The sequence below is a fragment of the Sphaeramia orbicularis genome, unplaced genomic scaffold, assembly GCF_902148855.1.
Source record: "Sphaeramia orbicularis unplaced genomic scaffold, fSphaOr1.1, whole genome shotgun sequence".
Lineage (NCBI taxonomy): Eukaryota > Metazoa > Chordata > Actinopteri > Kurtiformes > Apogonidae > Sphaeramia > Sphaeramia orbicularis.
The window spans coordinates 142,325-160,728 of NW_021941590.1; the positions used below are offsets into that span (position 1 = coordinate 142,325).

The 18,404-nt window shown below is 43.6% G+C and overlaps 1 protein-coding gene across 1 annotated transcript in view; it reads left to right on the forward strand.

Moving 5' to 3' along the window:
* The first annotated feature begins 5,338 nt into the window (after positions 1-5,338).
* The window catches only part of LOC115416315 (protein PAT1 homolog 1-like), a 34,318-nt gene continuing 21,252 nt past the window's right edge, over positions 5,339-18,404 (forward strand). Inside the window, 7 exon segments of the mRNA XM_030130063.1 lie at positions 5,339-5,429; positions 10,192-10,297; positions 10,543-10,755; positions 11,124-11,378; positions 11,634-11,716; positions 16,098-16,178; positions 16,673-16,873. Of these exon segments, the coding sequence (XP_029985923.1) occupies positions 5,415-5,429; positions 10,192-10,297; positions 10,543-10,755; positions 11,124-11,378; positions 11,634-11,716; positions 16,098-16,178; positions 16,673-16,873 (954 nt within the window). The 5' untranslated portion in view covers positions 5,339-5,414.

Genomic DNA, 18,404 nt, shown 5'->3' on the forward strand with positions numbered 1-18,404 from the left:
AGGATCCAAACATAAACACAGAGCAAAGAAAACTGAATTTAGAACAGAAATGCACAAGGTATTGAAATTATTTCAATCTGGATCTGATTCTGGATTTGGTGCGACTTTAAAAAATGTTCCCTATATAACAGATAGGAAGTGGATTGATCCATTAAATCAGTAAGTATCAATGATATCAAGTTGTATTTGAATTTTTTACAGATCTGATTGGAATATGACCAAGCATTCACTATTTTTGTAGCACAATAAATACACCAAACTGGGTGAGAATAAAAGGCATCTGGATACATTACCTAAGCTTTGAATTTAGGCCGCTAAGATACAGGGCCATTGGTCCCATTTTTATTATTATGATCCCTTTCCCCCTTGTTTTCTTTATGTCTAATGATTGAATGTGAATATGTCCAGTGTACACAGTTTTTTTTTGTTTTTTTTATGCAAGAATGTTTTGTTGGAGCTAAACTGGGGTGGGGGCTAATTTGTTGTTCTGTTGTTGTTGTTAAAACTTGCTAAAATACCCATAAATAAACCTTGATAAGAATAAATAACTCAAACACACACTTACAGGATTTGACTGAGTCAGGTGTGGACAGTGGTAAACTATGTACATAAACTACCAAATAATGAACTAATAACAGAAACAACACCACAGGGACTGACCACATAACTACCAAATAATCAACTAATATCATCTAAGAACATAGCCAGAGTCCGTCCAGTTCTCTCTCGAGCAAACACGGAGATGCTAATGCATGCTTTTATTTCCAGTAGGATTGACTACTGTAATGCCCTGCTTTCTGGTCTTCCCAAAGATAGAATCTCACAACTCCAACTCCTTCAGAATTCAGCCGCTCGGGTGCTGACGAAGACCAGAAGGTGGGCTCACATTACACCGGTTTTAAAATCACTGCATTGGCTCCCTGTGTGTTTCAGGACTGATTTTAAGGTCCTTTTAATAGTTTTAAATGTCTTAATAGTCTTGCGCCCTCTTATCTTTTAGACTTGCTTTACCTTATGAACCCTCGCGGACCCTGAGCTCCTCTGGCACCGGCCTTTTAATAGTTCCAAAAGCTAACACAAAAACTCATGGCGAGGCAGCTTTTCAGCATTATGCTCCTCGCCTATGGAACAGCCTGAAGGGAACCTCAGGGCCGCAAAGAATGTAGACATTTTTAAAACCAGGCTCAAGACCCACCTCTTTAATTTCGCTTTTAACTAATGCCTCTGTTTTATCCACTTGATATTTTATAGTTACATTATATTTTTATATATATATATATGTCTTTGTAGTAGTATATATGTAGTTCTCTTAACCAATGCTTCTGTTTTATCATTTTAACGTTTAATATTTATTTTGTTTATATATATATATATATATATATATATATATATATATATATATATATATATATATATATATATACACACACAGGCCCGGACTGGCTAATCGGGAGGACCGGGAATATTCCCGGTGGGCCGGTATAATATTTAGGCCGCGAGGGCTGGAGTTCACTTTAAATATGTATTTAATATTTTATTTATTTATTTTTTGGGGCCGGTGTTCAGTCATAGCACTGAGTTGATCACGTAATCTGCAGCCCGCTGTTCCTGGGCCCCACCCCCTCTACTAGCAAACTGTGTGTTTTCTTCCTCTTTTTTTGCAGACAAACCGTGACCTGGCCTAACATGGTCCTTGCATACGGTTAGTAGCTCTATACTGTCGCTGTGGAGCATATATGATCTGTGCTCTGTAGGCTGTGGATGGTCAGCTGTGTTTGCTGTTTGAAACATGGAGAGTAGAAAGAGTGCACAGAGAAGGCAAGAATTAAAAAGAGGAAAGCTCTGGAAGCAAACGCAGCCAAATGTGCCAAAATCTGCAACTTTTTCACAAAAATGACCTCCCGGTGGAAACAACTAATGAGGATGATGAACAGGGTAAACCACCTTTCAAGCTAGTTAATTATCGAGTCAATGAATTGTGTGGCATTGTGGCGTGTAACATAACGTTATGTAATTTAATAACAGTATGATGCGACGCCACATAACTGGGAAACTTTGTCTTGTAGCTCCTCAGAGTCAGAAAGAAACATTCAGCAGCAGACAGCAGCCATGAGCCCCACAAGTCCAGAGTGGGCAGGTAGGACTGCTCAGAGAGGGAAGAGGATTAGAAGAAACAGGCTCCAATGAAGAGTATGGTGTAGGCCTGTTCAGTATGAAAGGTGCTCTGAGATGCTCCAGGATTCAGCACTACATGAATGAAACTGACACCAAGGCTTTGAAATAGAAGATTTGTGCTGAGAATTCTGAGCATTTTTAAACTGTGCTTTAGTGTCAGAAGCAGAGCCAGGAGCCAGTAGTGGATGAGGGGATTGTTCCTGTCAGGATGGAAGGAAAGGTGAGCTGTGGAACAGACTGTGTGGACAAGCAGTAGTTCCACTAAAACCACTTTCTATACCCAAACGATAATACTGGCCTATTTTATTTAATTTTTATTATTAAAAGTGAGACAGTAAATACACAAAGCCCACAACTGAAAGGCAATAGCATAAAGTAATATCAAATAAGCCTGCATATTTTGCCAATGTAAATATCTTAATTAGTTCAGTAAGTCCAAATGTCTGTAGATATTATTTTTTATTGTAATCCAGGGTGCAGGCGAGTCTAGAGAAACTGGAGGAAGTGTGAAAGGGGAGAGCAGAGTCCTACTGATGACAGAGGAGCAGCTCGCAGCACAACCCTGAACCACTAGGCACAAATGACAGAGATGAAGATGAGTCTGTTGTTAGCTTTGATTGCTTTGCCCACCCTCAGTCACAGGATATACAGACATTTTTTTCTTATCATCCTCATCAAACCCCTAATTTCACTATACCAAAAGTTTTCAATAGCAAAGATGCAACAAACTGCAAGTTGTGATGGAAATCTTTTGTTGCAGAGGATACAAAAATAAGTTATTAGAAAGTGCAGCAAGCTTTTTTTTTTTTTTTTAAATTTAATATTTTTATGTATTCTTTCATTTCATTTCGAACATTTTAAAGGTTTGAAAAATGTTAACACTTATAAGAACAAAAATATAGATTCTGTTATTGTTGTGTTGTGAGGAATAGTAATGTTGGAGATGTCGATGTGCACTCATTGTTGAAATAAATCCACATTGTGAAGCAACCTTTACTTGCGCTGAATTGGAAATATTTTAGAAAATTACACTGAATTACAAGGCTTTGCAGAACAGTGTGTAGACCTAACATGTAAGATTATAATTCCATGATTTTAATAATAATCGTGTTGTGATCTAAAGTGGGCCGGTCTGAGGTATGAAACTCCAGGACTGAAAATGAGTCTCAGTCCGGCCCTGTATACACACACACACACACACACACACACAACACACACCACACACACACACACACATATGTGTGTGTGTGTTACAATTAGATATTTTAATCAATGCTTTTATATCTTTTTAATGTTTCTGTATCTACATTCTCCAGTGTTTCATCAGAGGGAGCCCTCCCACCGGGGGCAGCTGTGGAGCCTTCCTTCTCTGGGGTCTGCTCCCTTCTGGTGGGTGGGGGTCTCTGCCGCTGCGATGCGGTGGCATTTGGCCCTCTCCACTGGTCGGGATGCAGCGCTGTGTCGCTGGCGCCTGGCTGCCGGGGTCGGCGGCTTGCCTCCTGGTGCGGAGGACTCCCTGAAACAGCGCCTCCTCTTTACTTTCTGGTCCTCTTGTGCTCAATCAGTCCTTTTTAAGTGTGTGTGTGTGCGTGTGTGTGTGGTGGGGGTGTGAGTGGGTGGGTAGGTGGGCGGTAGGGTGGTACTGATTTTTAAACTTGTATGTAAAGCACTTTGTGCTACATCCTCAGTGTATGAAAGTGCTATATAAATAAAGATTGATTGATTGCTAATAAACAGAAACAACACCATGGGGGACTAACCATATAACTACCAATAATGAACTAATAAACACACAAACAACACCATTGGGACTAACCACATAAACTACCTAATAATGAACTAATAAACACACAAACAACACCATGGGGACTAACCACATAAACTACCAATAATGAACTAATAAACACACAAACAACACCATGGGGACTAACCACATAAACTACCAAATAATGAACTAATAAACCACACAAACAACACATGGGGACTAACCACATCAAACTACCAAATAATGAACTAATAACACACAAACAACACCATGGGGACTGACACACATAAACTACCAATAATGAACTAATAAACACACAAACAACACCATGGGGGACCTGACCACATAAACTACCAATAATGAACTAATAAACACACAAACAACACCATGGGGACTAACCACATAAACTACCAATAATGAACTAATAAACACACAAACAACACCATGGGGACTAACCACATAAACTACCAAATAATGACTAATAAACACCACAAACAACACCATGGGGACTGACCACATAAACTACCAAATAAGAACTAATAAACACACAAACAAACCATGGGGACTGACCACATAAACTACCAAATAATGAACTAATAAACACACAAACAACACCATGGGGACTGACCACATAACTACCAATAATGAACTAATAAACACACAACAACACCATGGGGGACTAACCCATAAACTACCAAATAATGAACTAATAAACACACAACAACACCATGGGACTGACCACAAACTACCAAATAATGAACTAATAACCACACAAACAACACCATGGGGACTGACCACATAACTACCAATTAATGAACTAATAAACACACAACACCACCATGGGGACTGACCACATACACTACAAAATGAATGAACTAATAAACACACAACACACCATGGGGACTGACCACATAAACTACCAAATAATGAACTAATAAACACACAAACAACACCATGGGGACTAACCACATACACTACCAAATAATGAACTATAAACACACAAACAACACCATGGGGACTGACCACATAAACTACCAAATAATGACTAATAAACACACAAACAACACCATGGGGACTAACCACATAAACTACCAAATAATGAACTAATAAACACACAAACAACCACCATGGGGACTAACCACATAAACTACCAAATAATGAACTAATAAACACACAAACAACACCATGGGGACTAACCACATAACTACCAAATAATGAACTAATAAACACACAAACAACACCATGGGGACCTGACCACATAAACTACCAATAATGAACTAATAACACACAAACAACACCATGGGGACTGACCACAGAAGTTGCGACACCAGCTCAACCCTGTGCGTCAATGGACGGGCTGCGTGCACGTTCACGGAACGTTCCGACAAGCACGGTCAAGTGAACACCGCTGCTGCGTCCACTCGCGCGCCCCCTCGCTCCCGATGCGCTTCTTTTCCTGAAAGCCTGCATATAGATGTTTCGATTTCAGGTGAGTATTGTTCCCTTAAGCCTGTGTGTAGTGTCAGCTTTGTGTGTGTGAGTGACCCAGAGCAGGAATTGGGACTGTGGCGGAGTTACGCGGGCACACGGGGTCTTTTGTTGATGCAGACTCAATGCGGGTGGTGGCCTGTGAAGCAGTTAGCCTGCTGGTAGCCTGCCGTTAGCCTACTGTTAGCCTGGCGTTAGCCTGGTCACATGAGACCGGGAAGGAGAGCTAACCCACGAGCTGTTCTTCCAACTCCAACAGTCCTGTTCCATCCCAGAGGACACTTGGGCACAGGTTTATGTCCTGTCCACACAGTCACAGATAGGTCAATTTAAGGCACGTGGATTAAATCCACCTGGGTTCTGCGTGATGTAACGTTAGCATTAGCACTGTGGCTAAAGGGTCCCTTACATATTGCCTGAGAAAAAACCCTCAACAGTAATTGTTTATTTTTTATGACTTTATTGTTTATTTGATAGGGACAATGTACAATCACACCAGAGTTAGGTAAAAGCTAATTAGCATCTGTAGTTCCTGAGCAGGTAAACGGACAACAGTAAATGCAGAACAGAAAAACAGGACAGGACATAAAAAGGTTGACAAACAACTGAAAAACCAAATACAGGTCTGACAATATAATATACAACTAAAAATGCAATAATAACATTATAGTCTAACGCACACAGAACAAAAATGTATTCTGTATAAAGCTTAAATAGTATTCCAGCCAGGTCCCAGTAAAAGGTCCCACCACTTTCACAGACCATACTGACTTTCCACGAGTTGTTCTCTTAAACCCAGTCTGTAGAGAACGGTCTGGTTCTGACCCGCACAGTTCTACTGATGTCAGGTGAGTTCAGGACCCTAACCCTGACCCCTAACCCTAGAGGACGGTCTGGTTCTGACCCGCACAGTTCTACTGATGTCAGGTGAGTTCAGGACCCTAACCCTGACCCCTAACCCTAGAGGACGGTCTGGTTCTGACCCGCACAGTTCTACCGCTGTCAGTGAGTTCAGGACCCTAGCCCTGACCCCTAACCCTAGAGGACGGTCTGGTTCTGACCCACACAGTTCTACCGCTGTCAGGTGAGTTCAGGACCCTAGCCCTGACCCCTAACCCTAGAGGACGGTCTGGTTCTGACCCACACAGTTCTACCGCTGTCAGGTGAGTTCAGGACCCTAGCCCTGACCCCTAACCCTAGAGGACGGTCTGGTTCTGACCCACACAGTTCTACCGCTGTCAGGTGAGTTCAGGACCTTAACCTTGACCCTAACCCTAGAGGACGGTCTGGTTCTGACCCACACAGTTCTACCACTGTCAGGTGAGTTCAGGACCCTAACCCTGACCCCTAACCCTAGAGGACGGTCTGGTTCTGACTCCGCATAGTTCTACTGCTGTCAGTGAGTTCAGGACCCTAACCCTAGAGGACGGTACTAAATCCAGTTCGATATTTGGGTGTGTAGGTACTTTATGGTACTGAAGCATTGCCACAGACCACTTCGAGCACGTCAAAAACAATGATGTATTTCTTGGGTTTCCCTCAGTTTTCAAAGGTTAAGGTGGAGCTTCAGTTATTGGGATGCTGGTCGTTATTCTAACTTAATGTTTTCAATCTATAATTTAGAAAAAATAGAAAAGCCACTCTAGAAAACAATGAAAACCACCCAAACAGACCAACTACAAACCAAAGCCATTATATTTAAGAGAAGTCATTTGGTTGGTTATGATGCTCTCCACATTGTCATTCAGTTTGCTTCCGTGGTGGCTTGGGTGCTGCACTTATACAGGGTGTCCCATAAGTCTATACATAGGAAAAATAAACGGTTCTTGACATAAACCATTTTTATTTATATAATATGTTCTATATGACTGCCATTTTGTCGGGAACACATTTCAATGCGTGTCCTCCACTGCTGAAGAACTGTAAAGAAGAAATATAAAGAAATACATGTTAGAACCATATATGTATGGAATGTATTATGTCCTCAATCCCATGATCATGTCTTCCATGGAGGAAGCAGAGGCTGAGGTCTCAGAGGTGGACTTGTCCATCACCCAAGCTGAAGTCACTGAGGTGGTTGGCAAGCTCCTGGTGGCAGGGCACTGGGGGTGGATGAGATTCGCCCTGAGTACCTTAAGTCTCTGGATGTGCAGGGACTGTCTTGGCTGACACGTCTCTGTAACAGCGCGTGGCAGTCGGGACAGTACCTCTGGATTGGCAGACCGGGGTGGTGGTCCCCCTTTTTAAGAAGGGGGACCGGAGGATGTGCTCCAACTATAGGGGGATCACACTCCTCAGCCTCCCCGGGGAAAGTCTATTCCAGGTACTGGAGAGGAGGATCCGACTGATAGTCGAACCTCGGATCCAGGAGGAACAATGCGGTTTTCGTCCCGGCCGCGGAACACTGGACCAGCTCTATACTCTCCATCGGGTGCTCGAGGGTTCATGGGAGTTTGCCCAACCAGCCCACACATCCACAATGTGTTTTGTGGATCTGGAGAAGGCTTTCGACCGTGTCCCTCGTGGTATCCTGTGGGGGGTGCTTCGGGAGTATGGGGTCCGGGGCCCTTTGCTAAGGGCAGTTCGGTCCTTGTATGACCGTAGCAGGAGCCTGGTTCACATTGCTGGCAGTAAGTCAGACCTGTTCCAGGTGCACGTTGGACTCCGGCAGGGCTGCCCTTTGTCACCGGTTCTGTTCATAATTTTTATGGACAGAATTTCTAGGTGCAGCCAGGGGCCGGAGGGGGGTCCGGTTTGGGGACCACAGGATTTCATCTCTGCTTTTTGCAGATGATGTTGTCCTGTTGGCCTCATCAAACCTGGACCTTCAGCGTGCCCTGGGGCGGTTTGCAGCCGAGTGTGAAGCGAGCGGGATGAGGATCAGCACCTCCAAATCCGAGGCCATGGTTCTCGACCGGAAAAAGGTGGTCTACCCTCTCCGGGTCGGTGGGGAGTCTTTGCCCCAAGTGGAGGAGTTTAAGTATCTTGGGGTCTTGTTCACGAGTGAGGGAAGGATGGAGCGTGAGATTGACAGACGGATCGGTGCAGCATCTGCAGTGATGCGGTCGCTGTACCGGTCGGTTGTGGTGAAGAAGGAGCTGAGCCGAGAGGCGAAGCTCTCGATTTACCGGTCAATCTACGTTCCTACCCTCACCTATGGTCATGAGCTTTGGGTCATGACCGAAAGGACAAGATCCTGGATACAAGCGGTCGAAATGAGTTTCCTCCGCAGGGTGGCTGGGCGCACCCTTAGGGATAGGGCGAGGAGCTCAGTCACCAGGGAGGAGCTCGGAGTAGAGCTGCTGCTCCTCCCCGTTGAGAGGGGCCAGCTGAGGTGGCTCGGGCATCTGTTTCGGATGCCTCCTGGACGCCTCCCTGGGGAGGTGTTCCGGGCATATCCCACTGGGAGGAGACCTCGGGGAAGACCCAGGACACGCTGGAGAGACTATGTCTCTCGGCTGGCCTGGGAACGCCTCGGGGTCCCCCCGGAAGAGCTGGAGGAGGTGTCTGGGGAGAGGGAAGTCTGGGCATCCCTGCTTAGACTGTTACCCCCACGACCCGGCCCCGGATAAGCGGAAGAAAATGGATGGATGGATGGATGGATGGATGTATTATGTCTCCTATGTATGGAGACTTATGGGACACCCTGTATAATCGAGGAAACTGTGACATCACTAAATGTCACATTTAATGAACACTGAATGGTGTACTTGTGTAAAATAATGTACTAACATAAAAACAAAGGTGAACGTGATCATTTGACTCTCCAGACTGTTTGACAGATGCTTTTCTTCCAGCATCTGTACTGTCTGCAAACCACAAACATGCCCAAATGTTGAAAAATATAGTTCCAAGGAACTGAGATAGCTGATATGAAGTTTTAGAAGCGGTCACTATCAGCAGAAGTTGTTGCTGATGTTGGCAGATGGCCAGGAGAACAAGTGGTTCAGGGTAAAATCATGCCCCTACTTTTTGTACTGTTCAGTTAACTTTCCAATATTTGATGATATCCATGTACCTGATAATGTCCTCTGTCATAATGTTTAACACTAGGTGTGTTTGTCCATCTGACAGGAAATGTAGGCTTTAGTTAGATTCATCCACTGTACCAGAGGATCTGTGTCTCTTCTGTTGACTGGAAACAGGGCTTGTGTCACAGCCTGCAGTAAATCCAGCCAATTAGGCACACATTATCAGTACCCTCCATATCTGAGTTGGAAAGTGCTCCATCCAGAAAAAGGCCCAATTGAAAATATCTAAACACAATGTAAGAGTTATATGAGACCTGTGAAATTCAGAATATTGGTCTATTTGGAAAACCAGTGGTATATTCCTGTGCTTGTAAATGACCTCAGTTTTTACTCTAAGCTGTAGTTAAAAAATCCCACTAGATGATCACATTATCTGAAATAATTTTATTATGAATTAAATCCTCGGTTCATCATTAAGTCTGTAATAGAAGACCAAATGCAACCAAGATGATTATTGGTTTTGGTTCTAAATGTGATGAGGAATTGTCATGTTGCACATCATCACCTTCTTTGAATCAATGAGCTGTTCTAGAAGAGTTGGAACTGTTTCCAACTACAGTACCAGCCCTTTGTTGAAAAACTGTTACTACTGAGGCAGTATTAATAATATGGTGAATGATGACGAGGACAATGACCTTTCCTCACCCTTCTTACCCTTTCACCCCCCCAGCCTTCCTGTTCCTTCCTCCTTTTCATTATTTTTCACTGTTTCTTTCCCTGTTCTCTATGTAGTCCCTGGACGATGACTGTACCCTGGAGGATGAAGACGAGGGACTGATAGAAGAAGAAGATGAAATTGATCAGTTCAATGATGATACGTTTGGAGCTGGTGCCATTGGTGGGTTCTGCATCCAAACATACAGCCCAAAGTTTGTTCTTCATTACACTGAATGAACACAGTGGGTATACTGTACAGTGTTTCCCCTCAAAATGCTGTGCACACATGGTGGAGTTTCGCTCTGATGCACGATACAGCGTGTAGAAGAGAACGGTATCTTTAAATTACCAAAGTTTACGGCCATGGTCTTAAAGCATGAGATTGTCAGACTTCAACTCGACACTTTGTGACTCTCTGTTTTCTAGATGATGACTGGCAGGAGGAACACAAACGCCTGGCGGAACTGGATGAGCGGGACGGGCTGGGGTTAGGAGGAGTGGGGATGGGAGGAGACCCCCATCTGGGAAGAGCAGGGGACCCATCCTCTCCCCGTTTGTCTTCAGCCTCTACTCCTCACCCCCTTCCATCGTCCCTCCCTTCAGTCAGCTTCTCATCCTCCACTGGTCTACCCCCCCCAGGTCAGTGATGTGAAGAATCCTGCCAAGAGGGTTTACATGAGTCAGGATTACGGAGAGTTGATGAACAGATCAATATCACTGTCAACAGCAGAAATGTGTAGGGGGACAAATGCCAAATCCATCAATCATCTCATGAATAGCATGTTAAGTAGCTTTATATTATGGGACTGTTAAAACCTGTAAGTCATTCTGGAGCTAGGTGTTCCAACACACCAGAGGGGAACGTATGTTTTTGTCCTTTTTTAAATCTGTTTTCTATGTAAGTACTGAGCATTTCTAATGTTTTAGTCCTTTTTTTAAATCTTTCTTCAAACTAAACTCCTTCCAGTGGACTCAGTGTGTGTCTCTATGTGGACTGTGTGTTTCAGATGTGGAGGATCGGCCAGGCCCAGGGGGGGCGGACCTGGCTGAGTCTCTGGCCAGGCTCATCTTGGAGGCAGATCCGGCCATCGCTGGAGTGGGAGCAGCTGAGCGGCCTGGCCTTCCCCCTTCCTCATCAGGACCTGGGCTGGCTCCTCTGCAGGGGCTGGATAGATCCAGAGTCCTGCCCCAGTCCTCCTCCATCCCACACCAGCACCCCCCTCACCCACAACATCAGCTGCCTCCTGGTCCTTCCACAGCAGGTCAGCTGTCACTGAAAATCAGGCTGTTGGTCAGTTTGTCTTTCATATGTCCAAACTGTTGGTCAGTTTGTCTTTCATGTGTCCAGACTGTTGGTCAAAGTTTGTCTTTCATGTGTCCAGACTGTTGGTCAGTTTGTCTTTCATGTGTCCAGACTGTTGGTCAGAGTTTGTCTTTCATGTGTCCAGACTGTTGGTCAGTTTGTCTTTCATGTGTCCTGACCTTCTTGTACTGATGTGGACGGTCCTTTCCTCCAGGCCTGCCTCCTGCCCCCCCTCCATCCATGCTCAGTTACCAGCAGCAGCACTTGCTGCGCAGAGGGACGTCCCCCCTGGGTCAGGTGAGTTTGTCCACTTATGGCTCAGGTGAGTTTGTCCACTTATGGCTCAGGTGAGTTTGTCCACTTATGGCTCAGGTGAGTTTGTCCACTTATGGCTTAGGTGAGTTTGTCTACTTATGGCTTAGGTGAGTTTGTCCACTTATGGCTCAGGTGAGTTTGTCCACTTCATGTCTAGTATTGTGGGCAGAGGCGCTTTGTCTCTGACGGTAGTGTCAGAGAGGTGTCCAACATCAGGGCAGTATTGGACAGTTGGACTCATCCACTGTGTGACATGCTGGTCAATCCCAGGAGGACATTTAGAGACAGACTGATTCCACCCAAACGCACCACTGAACCACCCAAATGCACCACTGAACCACCCAAACGCACCTCTGAAACATCCAAACGCACCACTGAAACACCCAAACCCACCACTGAAACACCCAAACGCACCACTGAACCACACAGGACACCACAACTGACTGTTAAATTCCACAGAAGAAACACATCAGTTTAGCTTTTCTAATTGTGTTATAATTTGTGTGTGTATGTATGTATGTGTGTGTATATAGATCTCTCTCTCTCTCTCTCTCTCTCTCTCTCTCTCTCTCTGTCTTCTCTGTCTCTCTGTGTGTGTGTGTGTGTGTGTATATATATATATATATATTAGGCCTGTAACGGTACACGTACCGAACCGAACCGTTTCGGTACACACCTGTTCGGTTCGACACACAGCTGTACCGAAACGGCACAGTATGTTGACAAAAAGAAAAAGGAATGAAAGATGTTGTTTAATGCGGAACTTTAAATCCGCGCAAGTTTCACACGGACATATTAAAGGACACGCACATTGACCCAAAATACCAAATAGCAGCTGATATAAGGTAAAAAAAAACAAAACAAAAAAAACAAATATGATGTGAACCTGGAAGGAAGAGACTGAAGACCCTCCACCATCAGTACAGTCCAGTTTGGATCACTTCAAGTCCCGGTGAAAGACAACAACGAGGAAAGAGACGGAGATAAGACGGACGTTGTTTGGCCCCTAGGAACTACGGTAGTTCTAAAACACACTAGCTCTCTCTCTCTCTCTCTCTCTCTCTCTCTCTCTCTCTCTCTCTCTCTCTCTCTCTCTCTCTCTCATGCACGCTGTATAACAGAGGAATAAAACTCGGAGTTGGCCACTGACAGTATATAAAAATAAAGTTTCACTTTCGTTTCACGCCAGCGTTAGTTACGTTAGTTATGGACCGGACCGCACCCCCCCACCCCCCGGCTCCGACCAAAAAAAACAAAACAAAAAAACAACAAACAAACCATCCCCCAGACAAATCGTACGTTCCATGCGCGCGCACACTCAAACACACACACACATACACACAAGTACACACAGTGTCCTAAACAATTTATTCTCTGTCCTAAAATAAATAATTTGGTTCAGTTTGTTGTCAATGTTGCTCTTCAGTTTGTTTAAACAGAATACCAGTTTACCCTCCTGTTGATGTTGAACTTCATGCAGAATTTTTTTGCTGATATTTTTCTGCAGATTGTGAACTGACAGAACTGTGATTAGATTTTTCTTGTTTGTTCAAAACTACCTGTCAGAGAAAAGTGCAATACTAATGTTTAAAATACATTTAGTCATATTAATAATTTATTTTATTTTCTATTTGATTTATAGCAGCAGAATTATATTATTCCTGTTTTTCTATATTCTATTGTGTCCAAAAATTGGGGGAAAAATGTTAAAAAATTCATAAATGTATTAAAGATATTTTGAGGGGTTTTCTTTCTTCCCGTACCGAACCGAAAAAAAACGAACCGTGGCTTTGAAAACCGAAAACGTACCGAACCGAAAATTTTGTGTACCGTTACAGGCCTAAAATATATATATATATATATACAGGGTGTCCCATAAGTCTCCATACATAGGAAAAATAAACGTTTCTTGACATAAACCATTTTTATGTATATAATATGCTCTATATGACTGCCATTTTGTCAGGAACACATTTCAATGTGTGTCCTCCACTGCTGAAGAACTATAAAGAAGAAATATAAAGAAATACATGTTAGAACCATATATGTATGGAATGTATTATGTCTCCTATGTATGGAGACTTATGGGACACCCTGTGTGTGTGTATATATATATGTATATATATATATATATATATATATATAAACACACACACAGACCTGATCAAAATCTTAAGACCAGTTGAAAAATAGCTAGAATTTACCTTTTGCACATTTGGATCTTAATGAGGTTTTAAGTAGAGCTACAATATACAAAAGCAAGAAGGGGGAGTGAGACAAAAAGCACTTTGAAAAAGGAATTTATTGAAAACAACAAGTAAACTGAAATAGGCTGTTTATCAGCTGATCAAAAGTTTAAGACCACAGGCTATAAAAGCCAAAATCTGCTCAAAATTCTCATTTTCTGTCGGGCATTCACACGGTCATGCCCTCCTGATGGCTAAAGCTCAGAAGCTTTCTCTTCTTGAACGTGGTCGGATCGTGGAGCTGCATAAGCAAGGCCTCTCGCAGCGTGCCATTGCTGCTGAGGTTGGATGCAGTAAGACAGTCATTCTAAATTTTTTGACAGATCCTGAGTATTATGGAACAAAAAAGTCAAGTGGTAGACCCAAAAAAATTACACCTGCGCTGAGCTGGAGGATCCGATTGACTGTCCGTCAAGACATAGGGCGGTCCTCGACCCAAATGAAGGCCCTTACTGGTGCCTACTGCAGTGCAATAACCATCAGACGGCATCTGCGGGAAAAGGGTTTCAAAAACAAAAAACGAATTCAAAGACCTCGTCTCCTACAACGCCACAAAACTGCTCGTTTAGACTTTGCCAGGGAGCATCAAACATGGGACACTGAAAGGTGGAAAAAAGTTTTATTCTCTGATGAGAAAAAATGTAACCTTGACGGTCCAGATGGCTTCCAACGTTACTGGCATGACAAGGAGATCCCACCTGAGATGTTTTCTACCCGGCACAGTGGAGGGGGTCCATCATGATCTGGGGTGCTTTTTCATTCAGTGGAACACTGGAGCTTCAGGTGGTGCAGGGTGGTCAAACGGCGGCCGGTTACTTGCAGATGTTGCAGCGGGCATCCCTCATGACTGAGGGCCCTGGTCTGTGTGGTAACAGCTGGGTTTAAAAACAGGACAACGCTGCAGTTCACAATGCTCGCTTGACGAAGAACTTCTTCAGGGAGAATAACATCAATCTTTGGACCATCCCGCATGTTCCCCTGATTTAAATCCCATAGAAAACATTTGGGGATGGATGGCAAGGGAAGTTTATAAAAATGGCCATCAGTTCCACACAGTTTATGCTCTTCGTGAAGCCATCTTCACCACTTGGAGCAATGTTCCCACCAGCCTCCTGGAAACACTCGCATCAAGCATGCCCAAACGAATTTTTGAAGTGATTAACAAGAACGGTGGAGCTACTCATTACTGAGTCCTACTGAGAAAATTTTTTGTTCTGGTTTGGAGAGTTTTTTGTAATTTTTTGAGCGATGGTCTTAAACTTTTGATCAGCTGATAAACAGCCTGTTTCAGTTTACTTGTTTTCAATAAATTCCTTTTTCAAAGTGCTTTTTGTCTCACTCCCCCTTCTTGCTTTTGTATATTGTAGCTCTACTTAAAACCTCATTAAGATCCAAATGTGCAAAAGGTAAATTCTAGCTATTTTTCAACTGGTCTTAAGATTTTGATCAGGTCTGTATATATACATAAAACCCTAATCCTACTAGAGGTCAACTTAATGTGGACCCACAAATGTGGAAGAAACCACTAATTAGTGGTAGTTTATGGTCTACAATAAGACTGATTGTTCTAAATCTTCTATTTGTTTTCTGGTGTTCTTCGGTCTGTGCAGTCAGTGAGGCTGGAGAAGGCGGAGCTACATGTTAGATGCAGTAGTGTGTCATGTGACTTCAGTTCAGCGCTGTGGTCTGAGTTCTGCACTCTGAATGTTGTCCCAGTGGCTGATTTATATCAATGTGGGATTTACCTACCGATGCCCTTAGCGCCATGCGCCGCGGCCCCCCCATTCCGTTTGAAAATCTTTAGAAAACCAAAATCTGCTCCTCTGAGCGTGAATTGAACCTTAGTGTTCTGCGTGTCAGTCCAATACCTGACAGAGTGAAGGAAATGTCCACTGTGTCTCAGTCTGACCTGTTTATCTGATTGTCTGTGTACTTTTACAGGATGTAACAGATTACCAGTGTAGACATGATATAAGGAGGGCTGTGATTGGCTGTGTGCTCATAGACATACCCATATTTGGTGCCTCAGTACTGTGGCAGTACACACTGGGTTCTTATTTATGATTCAGTTCATGTCATGTTCATGTAAATGAAAGTTCATTGTCTGTGTGTTTCAGATGAACTCTCACAGTATCTGGGACAACAGTATGGGCTTTGGACCGGTGAGTGTGAGCCCTGGACTGGTCACACACATGGAGGTGAGTGTGTGTGTGTGCGTGTGTGTGTGTGTGTGTGTGTGTGTGTGTGTGTGTGTGTGTGTGAGAAAACAGTATGGGCTTAGGACCAGTCAGTATGAGCCCTGGACTGGTCACACACATGGGGGTGTGTGTGTTTGTGTGTGTGCGCGTCTCCTTTTGGATCTATCTGGTTCCTAAATGCATCACAGAACTCAGTGCTGGTTCCTAAATGCATCACAGCAGCAGTAGAATCACATCTGTCTTTACATGCAGTCTATAATATAGAAGATTATTTTAAGTGACTGAAAACAGCTCTGATCTTGTTCAGTTTTTTTTTTTTTTGGGTGTGTTTTTCCAGTCGAGGATGGTGCTGTTGTTTTTTTTTTTCGTGTTTTTCCAGTCAAGGATGGTGCTGTTGTTTTTTTTTTTTTTTGGTGTTTTTCTAGTAGAGGATGGTGCTGTTGACTTCAGCAGAGGCACGTCTCCCATTTGTACGCTCTTTTTTCTCTCTCCAGGATAGTCCACTTATGTCCATCATCAAGGAGGTGGGTCTTCCTAAAAGGCCTCCTCAGTGTAGGAATGAAGAAGGACGGGATTTGTCAGAAAGGGTCCCGCCCCCGCGGTCTTCATCTCCTGTGATTGGCTCCCCTCCGGTCAGGGCGGTGCCTATTGGGACCCCACCCAAACAACCCATGAGCCATGGCTTGAATCACCAGGTTTGTACCAGACAAACATTCAACTCACTCATCAGCATTTTCCTGCTTTTATCTGTTACTTCCTTTTCTAAATGATTAAATCCCAGTTTTAAGAAGTGTGTATTTTTATGAAGTTCAATAAGCAATGGTTTAAAGGATTACTGCTGCTGTTTCCATGAGTGGAAATGTGTCAGTGTTTCCGTGTAGTAGTGTGCATGAGGCAGATGGACATAGATTCCAGGTAGCACAGAGTTTGAGCACACTTTCATGTACGCTCATACATTTACAGATATTTTAAAACGGAGTTCATATTGAATAATAGAAACTCCAAATGGACTTACCGTCATTTCTTCCAAGCTACTGGTGCAATGGTACAGATTTGTGTTGAACTGTTTTAGTCCATGACATTTGGTAAACTTGGTGAACTAAACATTTACTGCCAGGTGTCCATGTCCACATACATAAGCTCCGAAAACAAACGTTCTCCATGTGGAGTTTCCAGGCAGTGCACCAGTTGGTGGTTGTCCATCACTAGAACATGCTAGCTAAACACTGTGCTGGCTAAACACCGTGCTGGCTAAACACCGTGCTGGCTAAACACCATGCTAGCTAAACAGGTACATGGTGTTCATTCATGTTACATACAGCTCTGGAACAAAATGAACTGGACCACTGCAAAACAAGCTTGTCCCCCTGTCCAGTTCCCACCAGTCCCCCTGTCCCAGTTCCCATCTGTCCCCCTGTCCCACTCCCCACCTGTCCCCTGTCCCACTTCCCACTTGTCCCCCTGTCCCAATTTCATTTTGGATCCATTTATGATGAGAATTTTTATTTTATTTTTTTTTTTTTTTGTGACATTTGAATAAAGTCAATAAAATGACGTTCATTTTCAGTCCCTGTGTCTCGCAGCAGGAGTTTCAGTATTTTGACCCTGAAATGTTCTTTGTGTCATGTGACAGTACTGACTCAGACCTGTTCATACATGGATTAAACAGATCAGTTATTGAGTTTAAACACAGACACTATTGGACAGGACATGGGTCCATGTGGTACCACTGGACCTGGACCTGGACCTGGATTGCGTAACTCAGTCCAGACTGAGACTCCAGTAACACTCCTGAGCAAACTGCTAACCTGTTTTTAATAACAGATTCAAACATAAATTCAAGTGGTGGTGTGTTTTTGGTTTGTTTTGTAGAAGAGCACAGATATATTTCCAGACAGTGGAGCAGTCTGTCCAACCATCACCTTTGAAACCTCCTGATAGATTTGTAAAAGCTGACAAGAATTCACATGGTTTATACATGAATAATCAAAGTTCTGAGGTCAGAATGGGGGTTTGATGGGCCTGCTCACATGTATCCACTGCAGTGTGTCTCCTGGGCCTTACCTCTGTGAATGTTCTCCCAGTTGTAGTTTCTCCTGGGCCTTACCTTTGTGAATGTTCTTCCAGCTGTAGTTTCTCCTGGGCCTTACCTCTGTGAATGTTCTCCCAGCTGTAGTTTCTCCTGAGTCTTACCTTTGTGGAAGTTTTTCCAGCTGTAGTTTCTCC